Consider the following 16,016-nt stretch of genomic DNA (forward strand, 5'->3'; position numbering starts at 1 on the left):
TCTGGATACCCATGTTGGCTCCCACATGCTCCACGATGATCTCATCGGATGAACCACGATGTCAAGGACTTAATCAATCCCGTATACAATCCCCTTTGTCCAGCGGTACGATACTTGCCCGAGATTCGATCGTCGGTATCCCGATACCTTGTTCAATCTCGTTACCGGCAAGTCTCTTTACTCGTTCCGTAACACATCATCCCGTGATCAACTCCTTAATCACATTGTGCACATTATGATGATGTCCTACCGAGTGGGCCCAGAGATACCTCTCCGCTTACACGGAGTGACAAATCCCAGTCTCGATTCATGCCAACCCAACAGACACTTTCGGAGATACCTGTAGTGTACCTTTATAGCCACCTAGTTACGTTGTGACGTTTGGCACACCCAAAGCACTCCTACGGTATCCGGGAGTTGCACAATCTCATGGTCTAAGGAAATGATACTTGACATTAGAAAAGCTTTAGCATACGAACTACACGATCTAGTGCTATGCTTAGGATTGGGTCTTGTCCATCACATCATTCTCCTAATGATGTGATCCCGTTATCAACGACATCCAATGTCCATGGTCAGGAAACCGTAACCATCTATTGATCAACGAGCTAGTCAACTAGAGGCTTACTAGGGACATGGTGTTGTCTATGTATCCACACATGTATCTGAGTTTCCTATCAATACAATTATAGCATGGATAATAAACGATTATCATGAACAAGGAAATATAATAATAACCAATTTATTATTGCCTCTAGGGCATATTTCCAACAGTCTCCCACTTGCACTAGAGTCAATAATCTAGTTCACATCGTCATGTGATTAACACTCACAGGTCACATCGCCATGTAACCAACATCCAAAGAGTTTACTAGAGTCAATAATCTAGTTCACATCACTATGTGATTAGCACTCAATGAGTTCTGGGTTTGATCATGTTGCTTGTGAGAGAGGTTTTAGTCAACGGGTCTGAACCTTTCAGATCCGTGTGTGCTTTACAAATCTCTATGTCATCTCCTAGATGCAGCTACCACGTTCTATTTGGAACTATTCCAAATAACTGTTCTACTTGGAGCTATTCTAAATTGTTGCTCCATTATACGTATCCGGTATCTCTACTCAGAGCTATCCGGATAGGTGTTAAGCTTGCATCGACGTAACCCTTTACGACGAACTCTTTTTCCATTAGTTACTAAGAATAACTTTGACCGCTGTCCTGTGATCCATTCTTGGATCACTCTTGTACCCCTTGACTGACTCATGGCAAGGCACACTTCAGGTGCGGTACACAGCATAGCATACTGTAGAGCCTACGTCTTAAGCACAGGGGACGACTTTCGTCCTTTCTCTCTATTCTGCCATGGTCGAGCTTTAAGTCTTAACTTCATACCTTACAACTCAGGCAAGAACTCCTTCTTTGACTGATCCATCTTGAACACCTTCAAGATCATGTCAAGGTATGTGCTCATTTGAAAGTACCATTAAGCGTTTTGATCTATCCTTATAGATCTTGATGCTCAATGTTCAAGTAGCTTAATCCAGGCTTTCCATTGACAAACACTTTCCAAATAACCCTATATGCTTTCCAGAAATTCTACGTCATTTCTGATCAACAATATGTCAACAACATATACTCATCAGAAATTCTATAGTGCTCCCACTCACTTCTTTGGAAATACAAGTTTCTCATAAACTTTGTATAAACCCAAAATCTTTGATCATCATCAAAGCATACATTCCAACTCCGAGATGCTTACTCCAGTCCCTAGAAGGATTGCTGGAGCTTTGCATACTTATTAGCATCTTTCAGGATTGACAAAACCTTCCGGTTGTATCACATACAACCTTTCCTCAAGAAAATCGTCGAGGAAACAATGTTTTGACATCCTATCTGTAAGATTTCATAAATAATGCAGTAGTTGCTAATATAATTCCAACAGACTCTTAGCATCGCTACGAGTGAGAAAATCTCATCAACTCCTTGAACTTGTCAGAAAACATCTTAACGACAAGTCGAGCTTTCTTAATGGTGACATTTACCATCATTGTCCGTCTTCCTTTTAAAATCCATATGTACCTAACAGCCTTACGACTATCAAGTAGTTCTACCAAAGTCTACACTTTGTTTTCATACATGGGTCCTCTCTCGGATTTTATGGCCTCGAGTCATTTATCGGAATCCGGGCCCACCATCGCTTCTCCATAGCTCGTAGGTTCATTGTTGTCTAGCAGCATGACTTCCGAGACATGATTACGTACCACTCTGAAGTAGTACACATCCTTGTCGTCCTACGAGGTTTGGGAGTGACTTGATCCGAAATCTCATGATCAATATCATAAGCTTCCACTTCAATTGGTGTAGGTGCCACAGGAACAACTTTTTTTGTGCCCTGCTATACACTAGTTGAAGTGACGGTTCAATAACCTCATCAAGTCTCCACCATCCTCCCACTCAATTCTTTCGAGAGAAACTTTTCCTCGAGAAAGGGCCCGATTCTAGAAACAATCCCTTATTGCTTTCGGATCTGAGATAGGAGGTATACCCAACTGTTTTGGGTGTCCTATGAAGATGCATTTATCCGCTTTGGGTTCGAGCTTATCAGCCTGAAACTCTTTCACATAAGCGTCGCAGCCCCAAACTTTTAAGAAATGACAGCTTAGGTTTCTTTAAACCATAGTTCATACGATGTCATCTCATCGGAATTACGTGGTGCCCTATTAAAGTGAATGTGGTTGTCTCTAATGCCTAACCCATAAACTATTGTGGTAATTCGATAAGAGACATCATGGTATGCATCATATCCAATAGGGTGCAGTTATGATGTTCGGACACACCATCACACTATGGTGTTCCAAGCTGTATCAGTTGTGAAACAATTTCCACAATGTCTTAATTCTGTGCCAAACTCGTAATTCAGATATTCATCTCTATGATCATATCATAGATACTTTATCCTCTTGTCACGACGATCTTTCAACTTCACCCTAAAATTACTTGAACCTTTCAATAATTCAGACTCATGATTTATCAAGTAAATGTACTCAACATCTACTCAAATCATCTGTGAAGTAAGAACATAACGATATCCACTTCACGCCTCAGCACTCATTAGACTGCACACATCAAAATGTATTACTTCCAGCAAGTTGCTTTCTGGTTCCATTTTACTGAAACCGAGGCTTTCAGTCATCTTGCCCATGTGGTATGATTTTCATGTCTCAAGTGATTCAAAATCAAGTGAGTCCAAACGGTCCATTTGCATGGAGTTTCTTCATGCATATACACCAATAGACATGGTTCGCATGTCTCAAACTTTTCAAAAACGAGTGAGCCCAAAGATCCATCAACATGGAGCTTCTTCATGCGTTTTATACCGATATGACTTACGTGGCAGTGCCACAAGTAGGTGGTACTATCATTACTATCCTATATCTTTTGGCATGAACATGTGTATCACTACGATCGAGATTCAATAAACCATTCATTTTAGGCGTAAGACCATTGAAGGTATTATTCAAATAAACAGAGTAACCATTATTCTCCTTAAATGAATAACCGTATTGCGATAGACATAATCCAATCACGTCTATGCTCAACGCAAACACCAAATAAAAATTATTTAGGTTTAACACCAATCTCGATGGTAGAGGGAGCGTGCGATGCTTGATCATATCAACATTGGAAACACTTCCAACACATATCGTCAACTCACCTTTAGCTAGTCTCCGTTTATTCCGTAGCTTTTATTTCGAGTTACTAACACTTAGCAACCAAACCGGTATCTAATACCCTGGTGCTACAAGGAGTACTAGTAAAGTACACATCAACACAATGTATATCCAATATACTTCTATCGACCTTGCCAGCCTTCTAATCTACCAAGTATCTAGGGTAATTCTGCTCCAGTGGCTGTTCCCCTTATTACAGAAGCACTTAGTCTCGGGTTTGGGTTCAACCGTGGGTTTCTTCACTAGAGCAGCAACTGAGTTGCCGTTTCATGAAGTATCCCTTCGTGCCCTTGCCCTTTTTGAAACTAGTGGTTTCACCAACCATCAACAATTGATGCTCCTTCTTTGATTTCTACTTTCGTGGTGTCAAACATCGCGAATATCTCAAGGATCATCATATATGTCCCTGATGTATTATAGTTCATCACGAAGCTCTAGCAGCTTGGTGGTAATGACTTCGGAGAAACATCAATATCTCATCTGGAAGATCAACTCCCACTCGATTCAAATGATTGTTGTACTCAGACAATCTGAGCACAAGCTCAACAATTGAGCTTTTCTCCTTAGTTTGTAGGCTAAGAAAATCGTGAGAGGTCTTATACCTCTTGACGTGGGCACGAGCCTGAAATCCCAATTTCAGCCCTCGAAACATCTCATATGTTTCGCGACGTTTCAAAACATCTTCGGTGCCTCAACTCTAAACCGTTTAACTGAACTATCACGTAGTTATCAAAATGTGTATGTCAGATGTTCGTAACATCCACAGGCAACGTTCGAGGTTCAGCACACTGAGCGGTGCATTAAGGACATAAGCCTTCTTTGAAGCAATGAGGACAATCCTCAGTTTACGGACCTAGTCCGCATAATTGCTACTATCAACTTTCAACTAAAATTTCTCTAGGAACATATCTAAATAGTAGAACTAAAGCGCGAGCTTACGACATAATTTGCAAAGATCTTTTGACTATGTTCAGGATAATTAAGTTCATCTTATGAACTCCCACTCAGATAGACATCCCTCTAGTCATCTAAGTGATTACATGATCCGAGTCAACTAGGCCGTGTCCGATCATCACGTGAGACGGACTAGTCATCATCGATGAACATCTTCATGTTGATCGTATCTACCATACGACTCATGCTCGACCTTTTGGTCTCTTGTGTTCCGAGGCCATGTCTGTACATGCTAGGCTCGTCAAGTTAACCCTAAGTGTTTTGCATGTGTAAAACTGTCTTACACCCGTTGTATGTGAACGTAAGGATCTATCACACCCGATCATCACGTGGTGCTTCGAAACGACGAACTTTAGCAACGGTGCACAGTTAGGGGAGAACACATTCTTGAAATTGTTTATGAGGGATCATCTTATTTACTACCGTCGTTCTAAGTAAACAAGATGCATAAACATGATAAACATCACATGCAATCAAATAGTGACATGATATGGCCATCATCACTTTGCTCCTTTTGATCTCCATCTTCGGGGCTCCATGATCATCTTGTCACCGGCACGACACCATGATCTCCATCATCATGATCTCCATCATCGTGTCTTCTTGAAGTTGTCTCGTCAACTATTACTTCTACTACTACAGTTAACGGTTAGCAATAAAGTAAAGTAATTACATGACGTTTATGTTGACACGCAGGTCATAAATAAATTAAGACAACTCCTATGGCTCCTGCCGGTTGTCATACTCATCGACATGCAAGTCGTGATTCCTATTACAAGAACATGATCATCTCATACATCACATATATTATTCATCACATCCTTTGGCCATATCACATCACATAGCATACCCTGCAAAAATAAGTTAGACGTCCTCTAATTGATGTTTGCATGTTTTACGTGGCTGCTATGGGTTTCTAGCAAGAACGTTTCTTACCTATGCAAAAACCACAACGTGATATGCCAATTGCTATTTACCCTTCATAAGGACCCTTTTCATCGAATCCGATCCGACTAAAGTGGGAGAGACAGACACCCGCCAGCCACCTTATGCAACTAGTGCATGTTTGTCGGTGGAACCGGTCTCATGTAAGCGTACGTGTAAGGTTGGTCCGGACCGCTTCATCCCACAATGCCGCCGAATCAAGATTGGACTAGTAACGGTAAGCATATTGAACAAAATCAACGCCCACAACTACTTTGTGTTCTACTCGTGCATAGAATCTACGCAATAGACCTAGCTCTGATACCACTGTTGGGGAACGTAGCAGAAATTCAAAATTTTCCTACGTGTCACCAAGATCTATCTATGGAGAGACCAGCAACGAGGGGAAGAAGAGTGCATCTACATACCCTTGTAGATCGCTAAGCGAAAGCGTTCAAGAGAACGGGGTTGATAGAGTCGTACTCATCGTGATCCAAATCACCGGAGATCCTAGTGCCAAACGGACGGCACCTCCGCGTTCAACACACGTACAGCCCGACGATGTCTCCCACGCCTTGATCCAGCAAGGAAAGAGGGAGAGGTTGAGGAAGACTCCATCCAGCAGCAGCACAACAGCGTGGTGGTGATGGAGGAGCGTGGCAATCCTGCAGGGCTTCGCCAAGCACCACGGGAGAGGAGAAGTACTTGGGAGAAGGGAGAGGGCTGCACCAAAGGCAAAGGTATGGCTGCCCTCCCACCCCCACACATATATATAGGGGCAAGGGAGAGGGGGACCGGCCCCCTCAGATCCCATCTGAGGAGGGGGTGGCGGCCAAGGGGGGTTGCCTTGCCCCCCAAGGCAAGGGGGCGCCCCCCCCCTTTAGGGTTCCCCCAAAACCCTAGGCGCATGGGCCCTGGGGGGGGGGAGGCGCCCAGCCCACTAAGGGGCTGGTCCCTTCTCCACATACAGCCCATAGGGCCCTCCGGGCAGGTGGACCCTCCCGGTGGACCCCCGGAACCCCTTCGGTGGTCCCGGTACAATACCGGGAACTCCTCGAATTATTCCGGTGACCGTATGATGACTTCCTATATATAAATCTTTACCTCCGGACCATTCCGGAACTCCTCGTGACGTCCGGGATCTCATCCGGGACTCCGAACAACATTCGGTAACCACATACAAACTTCCTTTATAACCCTAGCGTCATCGAACCTTAAGTGTGTAGACCCTACGGGTTCGGGAGACAAGCAGACATGACCGAGACATTCTCCGGTCAATAACCAACAGCGGGATCTGGATACCCATGTTGTCTCCCACATGCTCCACGATGATCTCATCGGATGAACCACGATTCAAGGACTTAATCAATCCCGTATACAATCCCCTTTGTCCAGCGGTACGATACTTGCCCGAGATTCGATCGTCGGTATCCCGATACCTTGTTCAATCTCGTTACCGGCAAGTCTCTTTACTCGTTCCGTAAAACATCATGCCGTGATCAACTCCTTAATCACATTGTGCACATTATGATGATGTCCTACCGAGTGGGCCCAGAGATACCTCTCCGCTTACACGGAGTGACAAATCCCAGTCTCGATTTGTGCCAACCCAACAGACACTTTCGGAGATACCTGTAGTGTACCTTTATAGCCACCCAGTTACGTTGTGACGTTTGGCACACCCAAAGCACTCCTACGGTATCCGGGAGTTGCACAATCTCATGGTCTAAGGAAATGATACTTGACATTAGAAAAGCTTTAGCATACGAACTACACGATCTAGTGCTATGCTTAGGATTGAGTCTTGTCCATCACATCATTCTCCTAATGATGTGATCCCGTTATCAACGACATCCAATGTCCATGGTCAGGAAACCGTAACCATCTATTGATCAACGAGCTAGTCAACTAGAGGCTTACTAGGGACATGGTGTTGTCTATGTATCCACACATGTATCTGAGTTTCCTATCAATACAATTATAGCATGGATAATAAACGATTATCATGAACAAGGAAATATAATAATAACCAATTTATTATTGCCTCTAGGGCATATTTCCAACACCATTGGCCAGCGAGACGACGCGAGATGAAGTACGGCGCTGCCAGCGTGCGTCCTGGCCAGCACCACCGGCGCTCGGACCGTCTCGTACCACGCCTCATGGAAGCGCTGCCATGACGAGGACGCAGACCGGAAGCCCAGATCCGGCCCACCCGCGCGCCGCCACATGGCCACCACCAAGCGTCGTTCAGGGGCAGCCCCGTCGCCGTGAGGGACACCGCCCCACGGGCAGGAGGTGCCAGCCACCGACGGAACACCGTCGTGCGCCACCGGCCACCGCGAGATCTGCGCGAGAACGACGAGGACGCCCCGCTGCCATCTTCCCTGGGGACCACGCGGGCTTCGCCGGTGTCCCCTCCGGCGGCGACGAAGCTGGGGAGGAGCGGGGAGGGGTGGCTGGCGGCGCGGTTAGGGTTTCCCAGTGCGCCAGAGGCGACGCGCGGGGGACGTGACGCATAGGGGACACGTCCTTTGATAAAAGTTGGACATACTGAATACGAGAAATTTGACAAAACGAATGTTTCGCCAAAACATTGGCACTCACTATGAATCCCTGCAATATTGATATGTTGTATCTGATGGTAACCAATCATGTATTTGTGAAAGCTGAAAAGCAATTGCTTATTCTCTCCACTAGAATGCACGTCCCTGCCAACTGCACTCATTCTTTTCGTAGACCTATCAAGTCACTAGAATAAATATGGTACACTACATCTTATAACAACTATACAAACTTTTACTTGAAGAAATATGCTACACTACAATTTGGGACAACTACAAACTTTTACTACAGTAAAAGAAATATTCTACACTACATCTAATAAACAACCACAAAAGATTACTAGAATAAATATGCTACAAATGGTGGCGGGTGGCCGTGGCTGTGGTGGGTGACCGTGGCGGGTTGGCTGCGGTGGCCCCCTGCCCCTAGCACCACCAGCCCTCGTGTGTCTAAGAAAAATGGAATGAGAGAGAGGGGGGGGGGTGCTTACCACTGTGGAGCCAGCGGATGGTGAGAACGGCGAGGGCGAGTGGTGGTGACGTGTACGATGAGGATGATGAAGATATGGAAGACGAGGGTGACGGTGGTGATGGGCACGGTGAAGCTAATGGTAGGGGCGGTTGGCAAGGACAACGGCCGCGGCGAGAGATGGGGGCAAAAGGAGGATAGGGTTTGTGTGGACAAGCCAGCCTCCCATGTGGGTGTGAGCGGTTTTGTGTCCGCCACAGCTAATCACCTTCCAATGGCGGGCACCTTCATGTGTCCGCCAGAACTCAACTTTTTGCAAATCTATTATATCTTATGGTTATGTTCTTTTCATCCTTTTCACTTCAAAACTTTTTATGTTTAATATACACCATTGGAACCGGATGTTTTACTCTAAAATTTGGCCACATTTTTTGCTATTTTTGAAGCAATACCTGATTTTTCGGCCACTGGAAAGGGCAAAAAACTCTTCGATTCTACATTGCATGTAAACGAGTTCCGAAAGGGATAAAACTCAGCATGGTGTCTTCATTGGACCCCCGTAGGGTTATTTAAGAGCGTTACGACAAAAACTTGATGCTCTTCGTGTACAAACCATACACTCTCCGCTGAAGTGTCAGGGTTTCCAACGAAAACCGCCACCTTCCAAACACAACTATATTTTTTACATGATTTCAACTTCAAACTTTTTATATAATTAATACAGTCCATTGGAAGTCTAATGCTCAAAATTGACCACATTTTTTTGTTGTTTTGCTATTTTCGAATGACTAACTGATTTTCTGGCCACTAAATGGGGAATAAAGCTCTTTGGTTCTACATAGCGTGCAAGCGAGTTTCGAAAAGAATGAAACTTGGCATGGTGTGTTCGTTGGCCACCGTGTAGGGTGTTTTAAAAATTTGAGAACTTGACGGCAAAAACTTGACGACCTTAGTGTACAAATCGAACACTCTCCGGCGAAGTTTTAGTGTTTCGAACGGAAACCACGGCCTGCCACAAACAAATCAATTTTTATACATCATTTCAACTTCAAACATTTTCTATGATTAATACACACTATTGGAAGTCCCATGCTCAAATTTGAGACTAATCTAGGTTTAGTAAATATGATTTTTTTTCAAGCATTTGTCGGGCTTAAGATATGTGTGGCGGGCGGCCGATACGGCTTGCCACTGCAAAGTTTTAGAAATTTTCTACAATTTTTATGCGGATTGCCGAAATATTGTTGTGGCGGACATGTTTTTTGCCCGCGACCGGTGCATAACAAACCAGTAGCGGGCACTTTTTCTTTGCTCACCACCGTTGTTTTTGACCCATGTGTAAATTTACAAAAGTTTACGAGTGGTGGGTTGTAAGTTTTGCTCGACGCTGCTATACACAAAGCCGTGGTCTGCGATATATTCTACCCGTCACTGCTATTTTTTCAAAGTAGCAGCGGCAAGTGCTTGTCCTCGCCTGCCACTAAAATAAGGGGGGGGGGGGGGGGGTGCTTACCACTGTGGAGCCAGCGGATGGTGAGAACGGCGAGGGCGAGTGGTGGTGACGTGTACGATGAGGACGATGACGATATGGAAGACGAGGGTGACGGTGGTGATGGGCACGGTGAAGCTAATGGTAGGGGCGGTTGGTGAGGACAACGGCCGCGGCGAGAGATGGGGGCAAAAGGAGGATAGGGTTTGTGTGGACAAGCCAGCCTCCCATGTGGGTGTGAGTGGTTTTGTGTCCGCCACAGCTAATCACCTTCCAATGGCGGGCACCTTCATGTGTCCGCCAGAACTCAACTTTTTGCAAATCTATTATATCTTATGGTTATGTTCTTTTCATCCTTTTCACTTCAAAACTTTTTATGTTTAATATACACCATTGGAACCGGAAGTTTTACTCTAAAATTTGGCCACATTTTTTTGCTATTTTTGAAGCACTACCTGATTTTTCGGCCACTGGAAAGGGCAAAAAACTCTTCGATTCTACATTGCGTGTAAACGAGTTCCGAAAGGGATAAAACTCAGCATGGTGTCTTCATTGGACCCCCGTAGGGTTATTTAAGAGCGTTACGACAGAAACTTGACGCTCTTCGTGTACAAACCATACACTCTCCACTGAAGTATCAGGGTTTCCAACGAAAACCGCCACCTTCCAAACACAACTATATTTTTTACATGATTTCAACTTCAAACTTTTTATATAATTAATACAGTCCATTGGAAGTCTCATGCTCAAAATTGACCACATTTTTTTGTTGTTTTGCTATTTTCGAATGACTAACTGATTTTCTGGCCACTAAATGGGGAATAAAGCTCTTTGGTTCTACATAGCGTGCAAGCGAGTTTCGAAAAGAATGAAACTTGGCATGGTGTGTTCGTTGGACACCCTGTAGGGTGTTTTAAAAATTTGAGAACTTGACGGCAAAAACTTGACGACCTTCGTGTACAAATCGAACACTCTCTGGCGAAGTTTTAGTGTTTCGAACGGAAACCACGGCCTGCCACAAACAAATCAATTTTTATACATCATTTCAACTTCAAACATTTTCTACGATTAATACACACTATTGGAAGTCCATGCTCAAATTTGAGACTAATCTAGGTTTAGTAAATATGATTTTTTTTCAAGCATTTGTCGGGCTTAAGATATGTGTGGCGGGCGGCCGATACGGCTTGCCACTGCAAAGTTTTAGAAAATTTCTACAATTTTCATGCGGATTGCCGAAATATTGTTGTGGCGGACATGTTTTTTGCCCGCGAATGGTGCATAACAAACCAGTAGCGGGCACTTTTTCTTTGCTCACCACTGTTGTTTTCGACCCATGTGTAAATTTACAAAAGTTTACGAGTGGTGGGTTGTAAGTTTTGCTCGACGCTGCTATACACAAAGCCGTGGTCTGCGATATATTCTACCCGTCACTGCTATTTTTTCAAAATAGCAGCGGCAAGTGCTTGTCCTCGCCTGCCACTAAAATGAGCTCATGTATAAGTCTTTTTCCAATAATGACGGCGTCCTTGCCTAGTTTATTTAGTTTGCTGAGTACTTTTCACTTGCATCTCGATAATGTGTTGCCTCTGCCATGCTCCACGTTTTGCCAAATTCAGTTCTCAGGGTACAATGCGTTTGTCGAGAGCCGGTGATTTAGGGCATGTATAATGGTGATATCTTAGAGTCCACATAGAATAAATGTTGAGATGGAGGAGAGAGAAATCATAAGAAAAGACTTATCTTCTCTTATTTAAGAGATGATCTCTTAGTATAATATGTCTCACCATGTTTTTAGGAACAACTAATTATTGTAGATAAGGCTAAGAACTAATCATTGTACACATGTTTTTATTGTCATCTCTAAATTACATGCAAGGTTTAAGATAAAACTGTTCTATCAATCATTGTACATGCCTTTAGCTCTTATAGTCTACAACGCTCGGCATACAACGATTTTCGGTAGTGTTGAGGACAAAGACAAACCGCTAGCCATTGGAATTGAAAGGTTGACTTATTTTTCTAAAATCAGACAATTTTTCTGGTTTCTCGAATACGCATGACTGTGTGTATCATATTGTATAGAAGAAATTGGGGGTGGGGGGGGGGGGGGGGGATCCCAACCACCATTGATGTTATAGAGAGTTAAACGCTACAACAACATCAACAACCCCTACAGCCCACCGCTCTACCGACAGAACAAAAACGAATATAGAATTACTCGCTACCCGCCCACCCCGACAGTAACTCGAACATGCTATCCACTTCGTCCTTCAACAAGCTCGCCTGCTGCCAACCTCTTCCCTCCATGACGACTCGCTTGACCACCGCCTCCAAAGATGGAGAGGCGCCGTCGAAGACAATCGTATTCCTATGCTTCCAAAGCTCCCAAAGCCCGAGTGTGAGGAGAGCCCTCAACTCCTTCGGCTTGTGCACTCCTGTCGTTCTCGCCACACACTATCCCTTGAGGGTGTCTTGGACCGTGGGAGACCACTCCGGTTTTCCTAAAGCCGAGCATAGTGTTCTCCACACTGCTCTTGCGAAGACACAAGTCAGTAGGATGTGATCAATGGTTTTCTCTTCTTGGTCGCAGAAGGAGCACACATCCAGGTGACGAAGACCATGTCGGGTAAGCCGGTCCGAAGTCCAACATTTGTTTCTCATAGCTAGCCAGGTGAAGAAATGGCACTTCAGGGGCCCGAGATCTCCAACAGAAGTCCACCGCGGGTGCCACCTCCCTGCCGGCAAACAAGGCAACGTAGGCGGAGCGGACCGAGAACTGGCCGTTTGATTCCCACGACCAAGATAAGAAGTCGGGGACATGGTCCTGAAACTGAAACCCTTGCAGACGTTGCCATACCTCCAAATAGTCCATCAGAGCTGCGTATGCCATATCAGGGTTGATGTCTTGTGTCCAGGTGCCGAGCGAAATGGCCTCTTGAACCGTACGTGTGGCCTTGGTTCGCTGAGAGACCCTCTCATAGTTTCCGGGTGCGAGCTCCTGTAACCGCATCCGATATAACCATCGGTCCTTCCAAAATAGGGTTTTCTTCCCATTCCCTACTGTCACCTTAGTGGCTGCTGCAACCATCATTAAGGATTCCTTAGGGAGGGCAAACTTAAACACCGACCACGGTCGATCCTGATCCACTCGACCTAACCAAGCCCATAGCAATGTTCAGCCACCTAAGGCACAGAATCCCCAGACCTCCTATCCATCGTGGCATGCATACCTCATCCCAAGCCACGGAACAGTGCCCCCATTAGCTTGAGCCTTGCCGCACTAGAGGAAACCTCTAATTATCTTATTCATGGCGATTACGCCGGTGGCACACAGGTCCCGTGACATCGTCTCGGCCTCGCGTGACCTTTCGAATGTGCCCCCGACACAGGTGGTGTCGCGGCGTTGTGCAGTCTCGGATGCGTGGCGCCTTTAGATTGCGTCGACGGTGCAGTGTCGTGGTTTGGTCTGCTAGGCGATGCCCTTCGACTATGCTGATGGCACACAGGTATCGTGGCGTCGTCTCGGCCTCGCGTGCCCCTTCGAATGTGCCCCTCGACACAGGTGGTGTCGCGGCGTTGTGCAGTCTCGGATGTGCGGAGCCTTTCGATTGCGTCGACGATGCAGTGTCGTGGCTTGGACTCGGCTGGCTGATGCCGTTCGATTTCACTGAGGGTGCTCTTTGGTGTGTTGTGTGGTGTTGAGTTCTCCCTCATTGTTCTTCTCTGTTATGTGTGTGGTCAGTGTGTGTTATTTTGCTTTATCTCTACATGAATACAATTCAGGTGGGGAACAACCCCCCCCCCCCCCCCTTGAAAATTCAAAAAAAAAAAATGGCCGCTATCGTCGTCATGGGAAATCCAATGCCAGCATCAGACAATTGATAAATAGGCGGCCCTCAATTTTTATAGTCTTGGAGAAAATTACAAATCTTACCAGCACAACTTGTACAACTGTACTAGCAGTGCACCACTAAGAGCTGCACCATCGTGTCCATATATACACATCCAGGCGGCTCAGGCCAGGACACACCTCAGTTCAAGAAACAGCACAGCTCAAGATCAGTTCGCCAAAGAAGCAAGATGGCCCGCGCCCGGCTGTCCTTCGTTCCCATCTCCCTCCTTCTGCTAGCCAGCCTCGCCGCCGCCGCCGCAGCAGCTGCCGATCCAGAGGAAGGGGACCTCAGGATCAGCGTGCAGTTCGCAACCGAGGAGGAATCTCGGTGGCTTGACCGCTGGGCGGAGAAGTACAAGGCTCAAGGGTCCGGCGAAGGCTTCAAGGTCCAGCCGGCCACCGACGAGGAGTCGGCGCGTATGAACAGCATGTTCACCGGCGTCGGCTACGACGGCCACATCGAGTTTGACGACGACCACCCGTATGTCACCCTCCTCACATCACATCCGTCATGCATGTCCAAATACTGAATTCTGCTCTGCTTGCTTTGCTTGCTACCATTCACCATGCATGCATGTTGAATTCGCTTCTGGGGTGCAGCTTTGGCAGAATGGTCGTGGATGCCTTCCACTCTCGACCTCGCCCGTCTAAGCCGAACGAAAACGATGATCTGCAGAAGCAGAACCTGGAGGAGTCTCACTCTCGCGCCGAGGTAGATTAATCCGACCGGCACCTCATTAGCGATTCAACTTCTGTCGTGTTAATGCTTGTGATTATTCTCTTCGCAGCACGACGTCAAGGATCTTTAGGAGCACCGTCGGTACCTAATCGGCGAGGTCATTGAACGGAATAAATAAGGGAGGACGGCAGCGAGGAGTTAGTGTCGTCTATCATTAGCCTGTCTTATTTAGTAGCTCGGCTCAAGAGAGATTAGTCAAGTTCTAGCAGTAATTCTGGCTTATGCTCCTGTGTGGTGGTCTCCATTTGCAATGGTATCTCTGCTTCTTGCCCACCTAATATAAGTGATATGCAAATCACCTGTTCCTTCTACAATCTAAATCTCCGTAAGCAACCATGAAATCATGTAAAACGCGCTAATGGAAAACCCTCAAGGGAAAAATAATTGAATCTTCAAGTTTTTTGAGGTGGTAGTACACAAGCACAACAAGGACAACTGCACATGCAGCAAAAGAAAAAAAAGGGAAACATGGTTTAGTTTCATAATAAAAGAAATAATGAGTGAGTAAATTCCATGACAAGAAAAAAGAGTGAGTAAAGAATTTTACGGGCTGTGAAAATGCAGCAAATATATACGAGCCATTTACATGCATTCAACACACACTTTGGGTGGTAGTACTTCTCTTGAGACAGTTGAGGCACGCCCAAAGAGTTGATCGATCACACCAAAGTTGAAGCAGCACCATTGACTCATGCATGATCGCACATCAAAAGGACATGAATCATAAGCGATGCGCAGATCACTAGAAATGTACCTATAAAATCTCTTTCTCTTTAGAAATATCGAAAATCAATGTTGTGAAATTTTAGTTAAGCAGATATTAAATTAGGTACGTCCAAAGCGACAATGAAACCCATGAAAGAAATATGAAATGCATACACAATAAAGGAAATAATGTGTATATAGGAAAAAACAAAAGAGACAATACAGGTAGCTAGGAGAGGGTTGGTTTAGATCAAATGAGAATAATGAGAAATCATTTTCGGTAGGTACAAAGCCTCATGCTACAAATATCCACGAACAGCCTTTTACAGCGATTCCCCCAAAAGAGAGATTTCTATTCTGAAACAAGAGTACAAGACGTCTGTTTCGCTTTCCAACTACTCCATTGACGAGCAAGCAAACAGAAAACACATGCATTGATTCAAGTTCAACACACACGCCGGTCTTGGGAACATTGAGCAAGTAGTAGCAGCTGGTACATGCCTGATCAAACAATACGGCCTAAGTAGATCGGGACACACAATGCATTG

The 16,016-nt window shown here is 45.3% G+C and overlaps 1 protein-coding gene across 1 annotated transcript; it reads left to right on the plus strand.

Annotated features, from left to right (window-relative positions):
* The first annotated feature begins 14,146 nt into the window (after positions 1–14,146).
* Positions 14,147–15,077, plus strand: LOC125517447 (uncharacterized). The gene is made up of 3 exons (XM_048682649.2): positions 14,147–14,505; positions 14,625–14,736; positions 14,813–15,077. Exons 1-3 carry the CDS (start codon positions 14,213–14,215, stop codon positions 14,831–14,833), a joined length of 426 nt encoding a protein of 141 aa, XP_048538606.2. The 5' UTR covers positions 14,147–14,212; the 3' UTR covers positions 14,834–15,077.
* Positions 15,078–16,016: the final 939 nt, after the last annotated feature.

The sequence above is a fragment of the Triticum urartu genome, chromosome 1A (assembly GCF_056163025.1).
Source record: "Triticum urartu cultivar PI428250 chromosome 1A, HENAU_Tu73, whole genome shotgun sequence".
NCBI lineage: Eukaryota > Viridiplantae > Streptophyta > Magnoliopsida > Poales > Poaceae > Triticum > Triticum urartu.